The sequence below is a fragment of the Terrapene carolina genome, unplaced genomic scaffold, assembly GCF_002925995.2.
Source record: "Terrapene carolina triunguis isolate 2854851 unplaced genomic scaffold, T_m_triunguis-2.0 Scaffold95, whole genome shotgun sequence".
In the NCBI taxonomy this organism is placed as follows: Eukaryota; Metazoa; Chordata; order Testudines; family Emydidae; genus Terrapene; species Terrapene triunguis.
The window spans coordinates 40,993,336-41,012,804 of record NW_020664446.1 but is presented as its reverse complement, the minus strand read 5'-3'; the positions used below and the strand labels follow the sequence as shown (position 1 = coordinate 41,012,804).

Sequence of the window (19,469 nt, the reverse complement as noted above, 5' to 3'; positions counted from 1 at the left end):
AAGTTTTGATTTAGCATTCAAAGTACTCAGGGAATAAAGGGTTAAGTTTCTGAAAGTGAGAAGTTTTGGGTGACATTCCTTTGGGATAGAAAGAAAGGAAGAGGAATCAGCAGTATAATGAACTGACAGCTTCCACTAAATACACATAACCTTAAGAAGTATTATCAAAAAGTTTGTCAGTGGGATGGAAACCAAGGAGGTACAAGAGCAAATGAATTAAGGTTATGTTCTCTCTTCTGGAGACGCATGTTACATTGCAGGGCACAGAGTCATGGAGAAAGGTCACAAGTGGGACTAGTACCCAGGTTCCCCCAGAGTTACTCAAGTGAGTGCTCTGCCCACTGAGGAAAAGGAACTCAGACTGAGCAGAGACTCTTACCCGTTCTCCCACTATTCCTTGCAGTTTCTAAAATGCGAGTGATCAAAAGTATTTGAGATACCATATTACAACTGGTTACTTGCTGTGCAAACATAAGCCCTTTGTGAGCTGGGATCAGGCTGAAGGGAGGGGAACACAGAAAAAGCCATCTCCACTTAGCATAAATCCACCAGTCCCTGGCCCCTTTGCTGTTTGCAATAAATATCCAGTTGGTGATGGAGGTACGTTCTCGCTTGTGTATGGTTTGACAGGGTGCCTCTAAAGTGCGAGATGCCAAGGTTCCACTCGGAGTGTTCCTCAGCTCTGTATAATTTGACAAGGGCATCCATTCAGTCACAGAGCAGGGAGATGGGAGTTAAAAAGGGTGGGGGGAGCAGGATTGGGGAGCTAGATTCCTATCCTTTGGCACTTGGAAGATGAGGTGGGGAGTCTGATGGAGACTGCTGCTACCGCCGCCTCTTCCACCTTTCAGTTACTGATCCGATTAGCAGAATCGAGTATGCACAGGTATCAGGAATTGCTGCCTCTCCATGGTTACGCTCTGGGGTAATCAGATGTCCATCTCAAACTGAGCATCATCCCCTGGCAACAGAAAAAGGAGAGCTGCATTAGAGAGAGATCTCAGAAAGCCCTCAAGAGGAAAGACAATCTCAATATACCTCCCAATGCTATTTCCTAACGTATCTTCTGGTAAATAATAGAATGGTAGTTTTAATTCCCATAATTAACCTTGCGCAGCACATAGGGCAAATCAGATAATCCATTATGGAAGAACATGCTCTTCTTGGGAGATGCTGCAATCACTTACAGTATGCATTAAGGACAGAGTGCACAGCCCTGTCTCAGTAATCATTGGTTTAAGTTGGCAGCCTTAAAAAAAAAAAAAAAAAAAAAATCACCAAAATGTCACAAATTTTTATCAATTTATTTTAGGTTCTTTATTTGTAAAAGGTCCTATGAAGATCAGTAACAGCCTTGACTTCAATGCAAATGTCCTAGTTATTGCTAAATATTAATTAATGCATGTACAGTCCTATGAACATATATTACTGCAAGAGACACTTTGTCCCTTGAAGTTATGAGCATTGACTCTTGCTACCCACATCTCATTAAAAAAAGAAAAAGTTTGAAAGCCACCCAGTGGCCCATTGTCTATGGGGAGATAGGGTACAGCAGGAAACAGTTACTTGTTTAATCACATCCCTGTACACATAAGAGTTTTTGATCTTCAAATGTGCTCTCTGTGTTTTTTTAAAAGCTTTTCTACTATGGCAAGAATGGCATGCACACTGACACTCCCATCTACCCAAATGCTCCCTGCTTAAAAAATAAAAAATCCTGAACCAACAAACAAAAACACACACACACACACACACATTTTACCCAAACAAATTTTACCCAAAAGAGGGAGGAGTACCAAAAACTTCTCCGTGAGACTTAAACAACAATTACTGAACTATTATGGAAAAAAAATATCACTCTGAGAAAGGAAACCTACATATTAAATTTCAGGCCGCAGATATTTATATATAATGAGCCCATCACCATGATATCTGAGCACAAGATCTGCTAAAAATCACAAATAAGGGAGCTATAAAGAAATTAACCAGAGCATCAACCACTACCATCACCCAGTGTCTCTTACCCATTGCATTCTTCCTGTCATGATTGTTCAGATTGTTTATTTCCACTTTGGAACCCTCGACCATGGTACCAGGACTGGTGACTCCTGGAATATTTGGGAGATGGCATGGTGGGGTCTGAGCCATGGGGGAATTGCGGCGATCTAACAGAAACTTACGGTCGTAGATGATTCGGGTACCTAGCACACAGTCAGACAAAAGGAGAAAAATCAGCATTTACGAATACATACAGAATGTGTGTTGATAATGACGTGTCAACATGAGCAGGGTTCAGACGAAAGAGGCACTTGGAGTCCCATCCCCAGGCTGGTACAATGAGAAGAAATGAAAAGAAGCATTTGGGCTTGGGAGATAGGTCAACTTCAATCACTTCCTGATGCCCTATTTACAGAATGGCACTGCCTTTTACCTTAGTTCAAAGGCCTGTTTTCCCCACTCCTGCAATCCTAAAGAGGCACTGATTAAATGCATGTCACCAGACCATATAGGAAAGAAAGCCCCAACACCCTACATGCAGATGCTCTCAAGTCAGAACAATGTCCAGCACTGGAGAATCCACCCTTGAGCCAATCTCATGGTGCCCTCAAAATGAGAGAATATAAAAAAGGCTTAGCTTGAAACGAGTCCTATTTCATAACAACTCTTTCTTCCCCACTCCACATTTCAGTCTTTTTCTGTTACCTAAAAAAGTAATAAAGGGGAGAAACTGCTGGGCAACTTCATTTCAAACTGTTCAGTGTTCTCGCAAACTGTACAACAAACATCAACATTCCCTATGTCCCCAAGCCAAATATACATATTTATAAACACAAAATAAACTTAAGTAGACTCACTCCAGTTTAACATTATAGATACAACAAAGTCCAAAACCAGACTTATTGACCGTCCTTAACTTTTACAACGTTTTTGTTGTTGTTAATGCAGTGTTTCTGAAAGGAAACTGACAGCTCTGGACATTGAAGTCTTCTATTTATCCACCGTATAGTATGACATGGACAGGATAATGCAAGTTTCCTCTCCAAAGTGCTTCCAGTGTAACCTGGTGGGACTTCTAGGGAGTTAGGGGAAAGGACAATTGTCTCTAGTTGTACAATGACATACTAGTTGTCACCCTTGCTGGCCTCTATATCCATGAGCACCAATCATGGTGACAGTTTTTGTGATGTGGACTGCTGCCCACTGGTACTATTACCTGTGCTGAGCCCATTTAGAAATGATCAAGTGAGCGAGAGAGGATGGGGAGTAGCACTCTATGCCAAAACTGGCATTACCTGTTTCCAAGTCACTGATAACTGAGAAGAAAATTATCTTGGGGCCTTATGGATCAATGCCCGAACACCAAAAGCATAAGATCGGGTACTAGTTGGTGTTGGCTACAGACCACCAAATCACACTAGGGAACAGGAGGACCACTTCCTTATGCACCTTTCTACAATGTGTAGGAAAAGAACCTGTGTGTGACAGGTTACCCTCCACTCCAGGGTGCCACCTGATGTACTGGAGTCCCACTGAAACTGCCTGTTTTACCAGCCTGGGCTCCCTGACCCTGTCCTGCTCTGCCAGGCCCTCAAGCTGCCTCCAGCACACACACAGGTAGGGACATGCCCAGCTGCAGAAAGACAGACACAGACACTGAAATCAGCTCTGCATGGGAAGAATCAGCTACGGAATTGCCCAGTACTCGAGTGCACACCCGCTCTGGGGTGCAAACCCAAAAATGTATTGTCTTGTGCTGCACAGAGAACTGTACAGCGTAAGCCCATGAAAATCACCTGCTCTCTCAATGTGGAGGAAGATATGCACAGCTTTTTGCCCCGCAGTTATGAATTGCACAAACTGGTTTAGAGAAAACAAATTTATTAACTACAAATGATAGATTTTTAAGAGGTTATAAAGAGATAGCAAACAGATCAAAGCAGATTACTGAGCAAATAAAGCAAACATGCAAACTAAACTTAGTACACTAAAGAAACTGTCTACAAGTAGTAATTTCTCACCCTAAATGTTGCTTTAAAAGCAGGTTGCAGAGTTTCCTGAAGACAAACTGCTCTTGCTTGCAGCTTAGAACGCCAAGTACTCCTTTCACAGGCCAGGCACATTCTTCCCTGGGTCCAGTCCCTTCTTCCCCAGATCAGTCGTAGGTGTTTTTAGCAGTCATCTAGGGCAGCGATTCAGTGAAGAACCGACCCTGATTAACTCACTCCCCTTAAATAGGATTTATATATGACGGGAATCCTTTGTTTCCCAGTTTGATCCCAACCCACTACTAGTGGAAAAATAGTAGCAGTCCAAAATGGAGTCCAGTACCAGGTGACATGATCCTGCAGTGTCAAAGCAGCCATAAATCCTCAGGAAGAAGTCCCAGGAAGGTGGGAGTTTAGCATCGTCAAAGTCCTATTGTTCTCCCTAATGGCCCATTGACTAACTAGCCAGACTCATTGCATTCTGTCTGTGGGCATTCCCCAGGTACAAACCCACTTGTAATTGTTACATAGTCAATATTCCTAACTTCAGATACAGAAATGACACATGCATACAAATAATTATATTCAGTAAATCATAACCTTTCCAATGATACCTCACATCAGTGGTTTTCAAACTGCAGGTCGCGACCCAGTACTGGGTCGCGGAATGTAAGGCACTGGGTCAAGTTGGCTCTGGTCAGCACCGCCAACAGGGCTGTCAAAAGTCCCATTGGCGGTGCTGCCCAGCTAAGGCAGGCTAGTCCCTACCTGTTCTGACACCATGCTGCAACCCAGAAGCAGCCAGCAGCAGGTCTGGCTCCTGCGCGCTGCCCCAGCCCTGAGCACCGTCTCTGCACTCCCACTGGCTGGGGGGGGGGGGGGGGGGGAGGGGGGGGGGAGAGGAGTGCCTGTGGGTGAGAGCTGCATGGAGTTGCTTGCATGCCTCCGCCTAGGAGCCAGACCTGCTGCTGGCTGCTTCCAGGGCAAGCACAGTCCATGGTGCCAGGACAGGCAGAAAGCCTGCCTTAGCACCCCTGCTGCGCCGCTGACTGGGAGTTGCCAGAGGTAACCCCACACCCCAATCCCCTGCCCCAGCCCCCCTCAAACCCAGAGCCCCTTCCTGCCCCCCAAACCTCTCATCACCAGCCCCACCTCAGAGCCTGCATCCCCAGCCCAGAGCCCTGCCCCACTCCTGCATCCCAACCCGCTACCCAGAGCCCCCTCCCATATACTGAACCCCTCATTCCTGGCCCCACCCCGCAGCCCTCACCACCACACCCCAACCCTCTGCCCCAGCTCTGAGCCCCTCCCACGTCCCAAACCCCTCATCCCCAGCTCCGTTGGGTTGCAGGCATCAACAATTTTCTTCAACTGGGTCGCCAGAAAAAACGTTTGAAAAACCACTGCCTCACATGACCCATCTTGCATAAAGCATCTTAATTATGCCATATTCATATCATAACAATATCTCTATGAAGAATATGGGACATAGCGTCACATTGTGATCATTGGGTACTTCATGTGACACGTGGGAGGTCTCTTGCTGCCAGTACTAAAACATCTTTGCCATCTATAAATGTTTAGAAATTCCAATTTCCTAACTCAAAAAGTGTTGCAGCCAAGATGAGGGAATTCTATATTAGACCTTGTCCTAACAGATAAAAAGGAACCAATCACAGAACTAAAAGTTAATGGTAGCTTAGGTACAAGTGACCATGACTTGATCACATTCATAATGCACAAGCACAATAAAGTCCTGCATACACAGTGCTTCAATAAGGCCAATTTTACAAAGCTGAAAATAATTATGAGCCAAATCAACTGTGAGCAGTAATTCAATCAGAAAGATGTTAATATAATTGGGAATCATTTACCACCACCTTACTTGCTGCCCAAAAAGCTACAATCCCACAACTGAGGAAGAAGGCTGTGCTGGTTAAAAAAACAACCTAGTTTAAAGAGGAATCAAAGATAGCTGTAAAAAACAACAACAAATGGAAGAAAGTAGAAGCTGATGGTAATGAATATAAATCAGAAGTTAGGAATAGTAGAAAACTGATAAGAGAAGCCAAGGGACACAGAGAAATCTGTGGTCAACAGATTTAAGGACAATAAAGGAGTTTTATACATATATTAGGAACAAAAAGAATATTGACAATGTTACTGGCCCATTACTAGATGGAAATGATAGAATTATCAATAACAACGCAGAAAAGGCAGAAGTGTTGAAGAAATATTTCTGCTTTGTATTTGGGGAAAAACAGATGATGCAGTCTCATAATATGGTGCTAACACTCTTTCCATTCCACTAGTATCTCTGGATAATGTTAAACAGAAGCTAGACACTTTTAAATTAGCAGGTCCAGATAACCTGCATCCAAGAGTTTTGAAACAGCTGGCTGAGGAGCGCACTGAACTTTTATTGTTGAGTTTCAAGACGTCTTGGAGCAATGGACAAGTTCCAGTAGACTGGAAGAAAGTTAACGTAGTGCTAATTTTTAAAAAGGGTAAATGGGATGATCCAGGTAATTATAGACCCGTCAACATAACATTGGTCCCAGGCAAGATATGGAACTTGATTAATAAAGAACTAAAGGAGGGTAATGTAATCAATAACCCGCAGCATGGGTTTATGGAAAAGAGATCCTGTCAAACTAGCTTGACATCTTTTTTTTGACAAGATTATAAGTCTAGTTGATAATAGTGGTAGTACTCATGTCATATACTTGGACTTTTGTAAGCATTTGACTTGGTACCGCATGATATTTTGATTAAAAAACCTACAAAGATATAAAATTAACATGGCATACATTAAATGGATTAAAAGCTGGCTAAGTGATAGGTTTCAAAATGTAACTGTAAATGGGGAATTGTCATTGAGTGAATCTGTTTTCAGTGGGGTCCTGCAGGGATCGGCTCTTGGCTCTACAGTATACAACATCTTTATCAATGACCTGGAAGAAAACATGAAGTCACCACTAATAAAGTTTGCAGATGACATAAAAATTGGGGGAGTGGTAAATAATGAATAGGACAGGTCACTGATTGAGTGATCCAGATCACTCAGTAAACTGGGCACAAGCAACCAATATGCATTTTAATATGGCTAAATGAAAGTCTCTACATCTGGGAAAAAAGGAGAAGGCCATACATACAGGATTGGGGACTCTCCTTCCTTAGAGGTTTTTAAGGTCAGGCTTGACAACGCCCTGGCTGGGATGATTTAGTTGGGATTAGGTCCTGCTTTGAGCAGGGGGTTGGACTAGATGACCTCCTGAGGTCCCTTCCAACCCTGATATTTTATGATTCTATCCTGGGAAGCAGTGACTGAAAAAGATTTGGGGGTCGAGGCGGATAATCAACTGAACATGAGCTCCCAGTGTGATGCTGTGGCCAAAAGAGCTAATGCAATCCTGGGATGCATAAACACAGGAATCTCAAGTAGAAGTAGAAAAGGTTATTTTACCTCTGTATTTGGAACTGGTATGACCACTACGTCCACTTCCGGTGCCCATAATTCAAGGAGGAGGTTGATAAATTGGAGAGGGTTCAGAGAACCACCATGAGAATCATTAAAGGATTAGAAAAACATGCCTTATAGTGATTGAGCTCCTTGAATCTATCTATCTATTAGCTTTACAAAGAGAAGGTGAAGGGATGACTTGATGACAGTCTGTAAATATCTACATGGGGAACAAATATTTAAAGATTGGCTCTTCAATCTATCAGAGGAAGGTATAACACTATCCAAAGGCTGGAAGCTGAAGCTAGACAAATCATGAAGGGAAATAAGACATACTCTCACTGTTAAAAATGTAATTAACCACTGGAACAATGTACCAAGGCTCGTGGTTGATTCTCCGTCACTGACAATTTTTAAAATCAAGATTGGCTGTTCTTCTAAAAGATCTGCTCTAGGAGTTATTTTGGGGAAGTTCTATGGCCTGTGCTACATAGTAAGTCAGACCAGGTGATCAGAATGGTCCCTTCTGGCCTTAGAATTTATGCAGAAGATTACCAAGGCATAGTAAAGGTCGGAGCTGTAGGGAAAGAAAGAAAACAATAGGTTTTGGAGATAGTGCATCCTTGTACATTAGGGTAAATGGGGATGTGTCTCGAGGATGACAACAAGGTTGGAAGCCAGGAAAGTGGGCAGTGTGGAGTTAGACTTGGTTTTTGTAAGAGTGTTGTACACAAAGGCAGATGAAAAGGAGAATGAGAGACTGAATAAGAATGAGCCAGAGTGGAGAGATGATTGAGGGGTTAGAAGTGAAGAGTATGAAGGCCACACCATTACTGTTAAGTAGTATGTGATAGCACCTAGCAGCCCAAGTCATGGACAGAATCCCATAATGCTAGGTGCTGTACAAATACAGAACAAAAAAAATAATCCCTGCCTCAAAGAGCTCAGTGCTGGATCCCAGGATTGAAGGTAGAGGTGGAGGGGATGGAACAAGAATTCATGGCAGATGGTGTCAATTTTTCTTTCGAAAACAATAGTTAAAATCTTGGGCTGAAAAGGAGGTACAGCAGATGAGTGGGTTTGAAGAGACAGTCAACGGTGAAGCAGTCATGAGGGCTGTGGGTGTAGGAGTTAGGAAAGAAGAAAAGCTGTTTGACATATTAGGTGACAGAGCCAATGGCAAGGAGGATCTATCTGTAGTGGAGGAAGTTAAACTGATCTCTGGATTTTCCTCAAAGGCACTCAGCAGCATGGGGAGAGGAACAGAGGAAGTGGGGGAAGTCCAATGCTGGAAACTGATGAGTTGGACTGAGTGTTCAGGAAAGGGAACAAAGACCCTGGTGTGAAGGAGAGAGAGGCCTTGAAAATGGAGCCCCTGGAGTTAAAGTAAAGTAATATCTGTGACGGAGAGGGGCCAGCAGAGAAGTGGGAGCAAGTAGGAATAGCCATGATGGACTTGGATGAGAGAAGTTAAAGGAAGAGAGGCAATGGACATAGATAGAACAGACTAAACATCTTCGATTGCTCTATGAAGAATGAACATATCATAGTTCAAACACCTACAGAGCTGCTGATGGTTCAAGAGAAGACAGCAACACTGACCAAAAGTTCAATAATTAACTGGAAACTATATACATAGAGGCATCAGGACTGGGGAAAGCTGTTTAAATATCCCACACTAGGATAGACTGGCATTTCCTGAGGCCCAGAGAAGAGTCCAACCCCGCCCCCCCATGCCTCTCCAAAAAATCACGTTCAAGTAGATTCCTCTCGTCTTTCTACCCCAAGTATCAAACATATTACTCACACACTTGTGACTTCAGGATTCGTTGTCTACACAGGCTTCCTGCTCTGGAAATATCCTAGAGCCAATAGCAGGGCCTCACCTAGAGGTAAGAGTTTCAGACAGTCACAGGTTATATCCTGTGGATGCCTATTTAAAGAGGCAGAATACTCATTTCAGAGCAGAAACTACATTGTCAGGATTGAAGATTTAAAATGCAAGGATTTCACTCCAAGATCAGAACTGCAGAAAGATAGAGAACACTATTTTTAATCTGAAATGAAGCTACGGTCAGAAAAGTCATCGTCATGTCCCACTTTTAGTCTTTATCAGGTGCTTATAATCAGAGCTTTTCAGTTTCAAGTCAAAACAAGATTTTTCCAACTGCCAGTGGTGCAAGATCACCCTGGTGTACAAAAAACCCAAGCTGTGTTCCCACATCATCCCTCACTACCCAAGTTCTGGAGCAGAACTAGCTAGCCTGTTGGTGGAGGGAAGGGCAGAAAAGAAGGCTCTTCTCTTCTGCAGCACCACAGCTTTATTCCAGTGCTGACAGGAATAAACTTGGTTTTGACAGTACACGGAGCAGATGACTCAAAAGACACATGAGGAGCATGAACACTACAGAACCATTTTGCAGTCCCTTTTCTGACCATTAAACAGTACAAAACAGACACAAAAGCAAACTAAGAAAAGGCATTTAAAATTACGTGCACCAAGCTGTGATTCAGAGCAACAACTTGCAGCTTTGAGTGAATCAAGTCTGTTCCTTAGAAAAGTAAATGTTTAAATGGATCAAATACAACCTTCACATTGCTAGTTTAAAGCTAATCAGAGTTGCATGTTTAAGAGTAACACTCAGAATTTTTCTAGGCAATGGGCCTCTCAGTCATTCCACACCTCAGGGAGGCATCAGACATCTTACCCATGGGCAGCTGTTTTGCAACAAGATATTTTGTATCATGTACAAAGCTCTTTGTGTTTGAATTGCAGAGCAACACTTGAAGTCTTTTATTTTATCCCCCTTCCTCCCCCATCGTACTAAAGGGAGCAATGGGTCCTGATCCTGATTAGGGCTTCTGGGAGATATTATTTAATATTTCATGTAGTACTAATAGGCTACCAGCTGAAATATTCTTCAGAAATTTTGCTACTTGGATTCAGGGGGCATTGGGAGTCCACAAAATATTTTCCTGCCTCAGTTCAAGAAGGGGAAAAAAAAAACAAAAAAAAACACCCAGTGCCTTAGAGGTTCTCAAACTGTGGGTGTTGAGAGATTACTCCAGTGATAAGCAGAAATAAAAAGCACACGTAGCAGGAAAGGAGCCTCCTGAAATAATGGCTCCAGGCAAGGGAGAAACATGAAATAGTAATTGCCACTGTCTAACAGAATGATGAAAAGATAAGTCAAGGGCACTCTCCCAGAAACAAACAGGGCAGTTCGCAGGGACCTCCACTCCTGTTTTCTGAACTGGTAATTTTTAAGGGGATCCTTCACCAGGAGGACTGCACATGTAAAGGCACCTCTGAATGCAAAAAAGAGTTAAACACTGGATCAATTCAAAACATTCCCAGAAACCTTCTACAGAAGGAAGTTATTAAAGGCAGGACCCTCTCTTCCTTGTAACAATTTCTGTCAACTTGGGAAAACATCCAATGTCCATGACAGGTGACAAGGTGTAGTTGGTAGTGCTTTAATTTGAAAGCCACCATGAACTCAAAAGGACAGGCAACTGTTTTCAGAAAACAGAAGGGGCTCTGTACAAATGGGATGATTTATCCTAGCTATAGCCTCTGCATCCTCATTCAAAATTCTGTGTTGCCTGTCCTTAGCTTCTACTGGCTCTTGCTGCTCCCTAAGCACCGAACTAGGATTCTGTTTTTGTACATTCCCTGTCCCCTACAGTTGTCCTCAGCCACACTCACAAATGCTAGTCTTCAATACCCTGTTCCTGAGGGCTCTGCACTAGCTCTTAATTTTCCAGTATCTGGGATAAACTCTTACCTCTGTCACTTATGAAAAGGACACCATTAATATGAAGTTAGTTTAAAAAATACAAATTTAACAGTAGTCCTACACCTGTGAGAGCCCCCCCTACCAATACTAGGAGTTTTACAATCACATTTTATTTTTAATATAAAAAAATTGTGGGTCTTGCACATCATTGAGGACAGAGCAACAGGGAAACAGTTAAATAGACTGGACAGAAAGTGCTGTCAGAATGTGCAAAGTAAATAAACTAAACATATAGATTTCCTTCAACCACTAATCTCAGTTATAGTGATTTTAGGGATTACTTACAACAACAATCAATAAAAAATTCAGATAGACATGGATATACATAGAGCATCTTTCTGGAAGGCAACAATTCTAAGGAGCAGGGAACTGGGAGTTGTTTGGTTCTATACCTGACTCTGCCACTTATCTCTTATAAACCTGGGCAAGTTACTTAGCCTCATAAGAAAACTGAGGCCCTATCTGTAAAACAGAGATAAATAATACAGTAGTATTTCCCATCTTTGTAATGTACTTTGAGATCCCTGGATGAAAGTTGTTTTAAGTGCAGAGTGATGGCGTTGTCCTGAACACATGATATTTTCGACATCACAATTTGGTACTTGAGTAGACGATGCCAATTGTAAGACCTAGAACAGGGATATCAGAGACAAAGCAGATCTGGATTAACTAGCAGTGTAGTGTCTGCTTGTAGTACAATGGGCTCAAGCTAGTGCCATAAGTCCTTCATTTCCTTGAGTGATACATTTAAAGGCAGCCAGATGTAGCTACCACGGATTTATTCGTAACCTTTATATTCAAATACTGCATTAAAATAAAGCCATCAAGAACACTCTGGATGGAGGGAGGAAAAGAAAATCTGAACTGTATTAAAAATAATTTAGGATTAGTACCGTTCAGTGTCCATGGATTTGACTCTGTAAAGTTTTAATGAAGTCCTAAATATTAACTATTACTATAAAAATGATATGCAGCACATTAACTCAAACTTAACATCATTTCTTCTTTTAGTTTCCCAGTATGGATCAACAATTCTCATTCTGAACCACTCACTAAACTGTCACACCTACCACTGAACCAAGGGCATCATTCCATGTGGCTTGTTGCAGGAGCCATATAGATAGAAGGAATTTTCTACTATTTTTTAAATTCAAATATTTTAGGGTAGGGAAGTTCATTTTTGAGGTCCATCTCTGTTTCCCCCTCACTCCCACTTTGATTTAATTAAACCTCTCTCTCCTCCCACCTTTTATTTTCATCATTCCCTTTCCCATTTCTTCTGTGCAGCTCTCCTATTTATTTAACTATGCCTCTTCCTTGTTGTGGGATTCTGGGATCTCCCAATGAAGACAATCTAAATGTTACTTCTTCCCTGAATACACCAGGCTGAGAAGGTGGAACTTAGCTGCCTCTATAACCCCATCAAGGCACAAACCAGGACAGCTCTCCTCCACACCCCAAGTTCTACAGCATCCAACACCCTTTGTACCTCTCTTACTCCTGTTTATAATATTCTGCACAAGGAGCAGCAAACAGATTCTGGTCAGTTTCATTCTGGTGCTTCTGGGCAGCAGCAGTACCGATGTGAAGCTCCCATGGGGTATTCTCACCCCAGAATCATTTTTAAAATGTACACTAATTAAGGAAAAATAGGAACAAAGTCCTGCAACCCTACCCTTAACACAACAGAACCCCATTGTAAACTAGTATAAGCCTGTGAGGTCAGGTACTCCAGTCCTTCACCTTCTCAAAAATTGTATCATTTTGTGAAGTTTTTAAAATCATCATCACCTGTGAATATTTTAAAGATTTGACACCACCAGCATGATACATTCTACAATGTCACACCAAGTAGGGATTTCACAACCTATAGTAGATTCAGAACAAGTATTTAGGTTCCATGCATTTATTAATATTGTGTCCCTTTTATCCAGCTTCTTTATCACATTCTGCACATACTTCTAATAATAGTTATTTTTTCCTTCATTTACAGATTACCTTCAATGGCAAGCCACCTCCTGCCAACAAAAAATACGTAACAGAAGCAAGACCCCCCCACTTAATACCTTAATAGCCAGAAAGATTTTAAAATACCAAATATGGAGAAAGAACAAGTGCAATGATGGAAGTCCATTACACAGGAGGATGCAGCAATATTACACATGGCCTGTAAAATGCACACACCACTAGAACTGTATTTGCTATTTTCTGGCAGCCACAGAAAAGTCACACTAGTGTTTACATTTTTATAGCCATCTGCAAAGTGAGCAAGTGAAGTAGTCAAGAGACAGTGGAGGATAGGCCTGCTTCTTTAGCAGATATCAACAACGTACATACAAACCTACCCACGCCCAGCAGAGAAAAGTTATGGACACAAGAAAAATAGGATAGAGCAACGATGTGGAATTCACATGTTCACATAATCTGCATAATTTGTAACAATGAAAGGGCAAACATCATCCAGCTTAAGAGGAATGGAAGCAATCCTGAGTCTAAATTGAAGTGGAAATAAGGTTTGGGCTTTGGGAAAACTATACCGCAAAAAAACCCAGCAGGTTCTCAACCCTGAATATTTTTGTTTTAGTCCTGTTTGACCATAAGGAAAATTAGGATAGAGTTTCACTAATAATTTCTTTCCACATATTTTACCACTGATGTAAGCCAGGAACCAGAGCACTATTTTTAAAGCAACCCTGAAAACTACTGTAAAATGACTGCTTGGCTATTTAATAAAACAACTTTGCTGACTGAAATATCTGTGAGTGCTTCCCCAAGAGCTCCCCCTCTGGGGAACAAAATCAATATTTAGCTCAGGAAGCCTGTCTGTATGCACATCAGCTTCTACTGTTCATGCAATGTTCAAGTCATATAACATCATGGGACTTACTGTTAATTGATGTTTATTTGGGGTGGTGGGGAGGAATTATTTCATGGGTCAGCCTTGTCTTCTGGGAGATGACAAGGTTAAGCTTTAGTTTTTTAAATACAAATAGGATCTCTGGTGCTCCTATGCCTTGACTCCTATTTAGCAATTTTATTAATAAAATCAACAAGAGCAGCAGGCATATCAATAGGTTAATGCAAGCCTTGTTGTCCAAGAACAGACCTAAATGGAGGTTGCTGCAGAGTCTACATCCGTGTTAGTCTGCAGTGCAAAGTTAGCACTTCCTTAAACTGAGCCCTCCACGCTGGCTGATGCATTGCTTTAGTCAGAGCTAAAGGAATCCCAAGCCCCCTGAATAAGGCCAGGGGCTGGCTCCACACTGGGGGCGTTCCGAGTTCTCGGTGGAGTTCATGTTTCTCTCCCTGCTGCAGCTGCTGGAGAATTCCCCCTAGTCCCCTTCTCCTATTGTGCAACAGTCACGGGCTTGTCCTAGACTCGTAGGCCTTGTTTACAAATATCTCACCGCTAGTCCCACACCAAAAAGGGAGAAGGAGCTTGGGGCCCAGTGTAACTGGCTCCAGATCCAGCATAAGCTCCTTCCCTCCCCTCCATCCTTCCTTCCAAAATAAAAAACAAACATTACAAATACATACCGGGGGAGGGGGGGGAAGGTCCTATTCGTGCTGGAGTCTCTCCTCCCCGCTTTGTACAGCGATCTCTGGTGCACCTATTTCTCTTTGCTCCCCACCAAAGCCTCTGGTCCTGTATAGCACTCCTATACCCCTTTGCTTTGAGGTCCCGAGGAACACGGTAGAAATGAGGTAACCCTATAGGTGAGGTCCCCACCGCACAAGGAGTAATAAAGCTGAGTGCTTCAGAAAAAGTGAGGGTCGCGCCTACTCCGCATATGACTAACTACACTTCCCCACACGGTCTCCCTTTCAATTGCACCCACTATAGCATTAATTGCATGCACTTCTCTGCAAATTCCCCTCCCCCATTTAATTGCATGCGCTTTCCACGCTCCCCCGCCCCCATTAAAACTGCCAGCTGTGTAACGTTAATTGCATGTACTTTGCTACATCTCTATTCTCTCCCTCCCGTTAATTGCATGCACGTTTCCCCGCAGTTGGTTGCACGGAGCCCCGAGTGGTTGGAGACTGGTGCGTGTACTGATGGAGGCCTTGGCCTGGCCACAGGGGCAGCTGGGGGTGCTCTTTACCTCCAGGAGTGGTAGAAAACAGGGTCCCCCCGGGCGTGGTGCAATAGTCATGAGGTAGCTGCGTGGCATCGCTGATGGGCACCGTCCTGGTGGGGATGGCCCGGCTCTGGCTGTGCTGGTGGCCGCCGGAGGAGGACATCTCCCTGCTCTATTGTCCCGGCTGCTGGGGGAGGTAGGTGGCCGGGGGGAGGGAAGGGGGCAGAGACGCTGAAGGAGGAGGTGGTGGAGGCGGCGGCGCTGGACTCACTCCGGGGGCGGGGGGAGGGCAGCAGCCGCCTCTCTTCTCCGGTTCCTCGGCGCTTTCTCTCCGTCCACCGCCTCCACCGCCACCTTCTCCCTCGGCCTCCGCCAGCAGCAGGAAACCCGGGGCGGGGGCCGACGGCCGAGAAGGGAGGGGCGGGACGTGCGGGGAGGAGCGGCCCGGCGGGTGGGGGCGGCCTGTGGCAGCTGCAGCTGCGCGAGCTGGCGGGGCCGTTCCGGGCACGCGGCTCTGCGCCTCCCCCGCGTTTTGTGCCACCCGCTCCTCGGGCCCAGCGGGGAGGCCACTCGTCCCCTTGTACACAGGCCGCGCCAACGGGGACTCCGCCCCGGCTCGCGAGCTGCTCGGATCTCCTGGGCCAAGCTCGCCGGAGAGCCGTACGTAGTGCTGGCAACATGCTTGGGACACACGTGTGTGTTCAGTACACCATGTGCATGCTGGGTGCACCGAGCTGCGTGCAGGTTCGGGTTGGTGTGCACGTGCCTGTGGTGCAACAATGCCTTGCAGAGCTCGCTTTTATTTTATTTCTACACAGATTACTAACGGTGCCTAATGTACTCTACAGACATAAAAAAGAGACAGTCACTGCGCTGGGGGGTTTACAATCTAGATTTCTGACCTGGTGCGAGGAGTGAGAGTGACGGGGGGGAGGACAAGGGATGCAAAAAATAAGGCCAAGAACATCTAATAAAATAAGTACTGTACCATATATAGCAACAGAGCTCTATGCCTATTTTTTGTAACATGGGATTAAAGAATAAGGAACTGGAGCTCCTCTAAAGAAAATACATGTTGCTCCTAAGCGGTGGTTGCTCTTACAAGGTGTTGCTGTGAACAAGCATCTGCTTACTGTGGTTAGGTTAGATAATGGCACCCACATATGTAATTTAAACACAGCGCTCTGGAGATAAACTATATAGCATAAATGACTAATATTTGGATGTTTTAGTCTAAAGTTCCTATCAAAATATACCATTATATTGTCTCTAAAAGCAACTTGGAATTTGTTGTCCTTGCTTTATATTTTCTCTCTGGAGTCTCAATTCTCTTTCTGTTTTTCTAGACTTTCATTTTAAGTATTGTCTCTGCCTCTTTCTACATCTTCATCCACAAAATGGCATTGATTGTGCTAGTGCTATTTTGTAACCCAAAGTACCATGAAACTGGCTTTCTTGCAATATTTTTCTGTAGTGCTGTTATTTTTATTAACTGTCAGGGTAATTAGGGCAACTTTATTATCATTACCATACTTATATGCTGATTTGTTCAGTAAATTGCCTAAGGACAAGTTTCAGAGGGGTAGCCGTGTTAGTCTGGATCCGTAAAAAGCGACAGAGAGTCCTGTGGCACCTTATAGACTAACAGACATATTGGAGCATAAGCTTTCGTGGGTGAATACTCCATCAGATACATGTAGTGGAAATTTCCCTTGAGGCAGGCATAAATATGTAGGCAAGAATCAGTCTAGAGATAATGAGGTTAGTTCAATCAGGGAGGATGAGGCCCTCTTCTAGCAGTTGAGTTGTGAACACCAAGGGAAAAGAAACTACTTTTGTAGTTGGCTAGCTATACACAGTCTTTGTTTAATCCTGAGCTGATGGTGTCAAATTTGCAAATGAAGTGAAGCTCAGCAGTTTTTCTTTGAAGTCTGGTTCTGACGTTTTTTTGCTGCAGGATGGCTACCTTTAAATCTGCTATTGTGTGTCCAGGGAGATTGAAGTGTTCTACAGGTTTTTGTATATTGCCATTCCTGATATCTGACTTGTGTCCATTTATCCTTTTACATAGGGACTGTCCATTTTGGCCAATGTACATAGCAGAGGGGCATTGCTGGCACATGATGGCGTATATTACATTGGTGGACGTGCAGGTGAATGAACCGGTGATGATGTGGCTGATCTGGTTAGGTCCTGTGATGGTGTTGCTGGTGTAGATATGTGGGCAGAGTTGGCATCGAGGTTTGTTGCATGGATTGGTTCCTGAGTTAGTTACTATGGTGTGGTGTGTGGTTGCTGGTGAGAATATGCTTAAGGTTGGCGGGTTGTCTGTGGGCGAGGACTGGCCTGCCTCCCAAGGCCTGTGAAAGCGAGGGATCGTTGTCCAGGATGGGTTGTAGATCACTGATGATGCGTTGGAGAGGTTTTAGCTGAGGACTGTAGGTGATGGCCGGTGGAGTTCTGTTGGTTTCTTTCTTGGGCTGTCTTGCAGCAGGAGGCTTCTGGGTACACGTCTGGCTCTGTTGATTTGTTTCCTTATTTCCTCATGCGGGTATCGTAGTTTTGAGACTGCTTGGTGAAGATCGTGTTGGTCTCTGTCTGAGGGGTTGGAGCAAATACGGTTGTACCTCAGCGCTTGGCTGTAGACAATGGTTCGTGTGGTGTGTCCGGGATGGGAGCTGGAGGCATAAAGGTAGGCATAGCGGTCGGTGGGTTTTCGGTATAGGGTGGTGTTAACGTGACCGTCACTTATTTGTACCATGGTGTCTAGGAAGTGGACCTCCTGTGTAGATTGGTCCAGGCTGAGGTTGATGGTAGGGTGGAAGCTGTTGAAATCATGGCGGAATTCTTCCAGAGTCTCCTTCCCATGGGTCCAGATGATGATGAAATCATCAATGTAATGTAGGTAGAGAAGGGGCGTGAGTGGACGAGAGCTGAGGAAGCATTGTTCCAGGTCAGCCATAAAAGTGTTGGCATATTGTGGGGCCATGCAGGTGCCCATAGCGGTGCATAAGGACAAGTTAATTGCTATCAAACTACACTGTGTATTTTGTAATTCTTGCAATCTATATCAGGTTTAATTCAGAACAACCAAGCTTTGGTGTTGGATGCCTCAGGAGATAAGAAGTTAAGCCTTTCATCTCCTGACCACTGGCTGAAATTTAGCCCACATTTGTAATATGAAAGTAACGAGTGATGACAATTTGTGTGACCTGTGTGAAATGAGCAGGTGGTCTCAATCTATTTCCTAAAGGAATACATAGCTGTGCCACTCACTAGAACCCTTGGTGGTAGTGTTAGGAGAGAAGCTAATGATTCACCAGCCATGGAGATTGCACTATCTTCACCATTAAGGCTTGGCAAAATTTTCATATTGTAACTATGTCTGAACACAGTTGTCAACACTGCTAGCTGAATAGGAACTGAGCACAGTTCAGTGGTTAGCCGGTGGGTCACTGAACACCATTTGTTGTAGTATATAGACTCCCAAACTCTGTTCAGCCCTCATTCAGCTAACATGGCTACTGCCAACACTGTTCAGAAACTGTACAATTTCATAGTGTCGACAAGGCTGTAGAGATGCAGATGATAGTTAAAACACATTTATGGAGCAAGATTTAGAAGCTTGTACTGTCACTGCCAGACTGATTCTTCCACAGGAAAATTCAGCATAATCTTTCATGAGCAGTAAATTCACTTTAAAAAAAGGGACAGTAAATGGGAATACACCAGAGGCAGGATGTCTAGCCCCTAGGTAAAATATACTTTGTATCACACACAACAGTAAATGTTCAAGCTAATGGACTATGATGTCTTTTCTTCCCTCCCACAAATTTTCCTCTATTTTATCACAATAGCATTCTTAATTTGTTGGACGTGGAGGTACAATATACATTTTATTATTGTCTTTTAATAAGCAAATTACAGTAAAGAATTAAAATATTGTGTGAATGTAGTGCTGGAGAAATGTGGCCGCCTATTTCAGTTTCTCAGGAGAGGTGGGGCCTCCAAGGTGAACTCATTACAGAAACATGAATGACCTCCCCTTCAGGGGAGGGGTAGGACCACCAGGAATCAGAAGTCAGTTAAATAGGGGGGACAGATAAAAAGTGCAGAGATGGGAATGAGAGCAGACAGT

General features: G+C 43.7%; 2 protein-coding genes across 2 annotated transcripts in view; one reads left to right on the top strand and one right to left on the bottom strand.

Moving 5' to 3' along the window:
- Positions 1–251: 251 nt before the first annotated feature.
- On the bottom strand, positions 252–15,728 carry EIF4EBP2 (eukaryotic translation initiation factor 4E binding protein 2). Its single transcript, XM_024201862.3, has 3 exons — positions 15,356–15,728; positions 2,025–2,201; positions 252–961 (listed from the first exon to the last, which is right to left on the bottom strand). Exons 1-3 carry the CDS (start codon positions 15,492–15,494, stop codon positions 930–932), a joined length of 348 nt encoding a protein of 115 aa, XP_024057630.1. The 5' UTR covers positions 15,495–15,728; the 3' UTR covers positions 252–929.
- A 60-nt stretch (positions 15,729–15,788) lies between these two features.
- Positions 15,789–19,469, top strand: part of LRRC20 (leucine rich repeat containing 20) — a 187,976-nt gene continuing 184,295 nt past the window's right edge. The window contains exon 1 of the mRNA XM_024201860.3: positions 15,789–15,991. The gene's annotated coding sequence lies outside the window, so the exon portion shown is untranslated. The remainder of the gene's footprint in view (positions 15,992–19,469) is intronic.

Coding starts and splice junctions, on each gene's coding strand:
- EIF4EBP2 (XM_024201862.3), bottom strand. CDS start 15,494: ATGTCCTCCTCCGGCGGCCACCAGCACAGCCAGAGCCGGGCCATCCCC. Junction 2,202..15,355: donor GTTTTCTACCACTCCTGGAG/GTAAAGAGCACC, acceptor ACTGTGTGCTAG/GTACCCGAATCATCTACGAC. Junction 962..2,024: donor TGACAGGAAGAATGCAATGG/GTAAGAGACACT, acceptor TTCTGTTGCCAG/GGGATGATGCTCAGTTTGAG.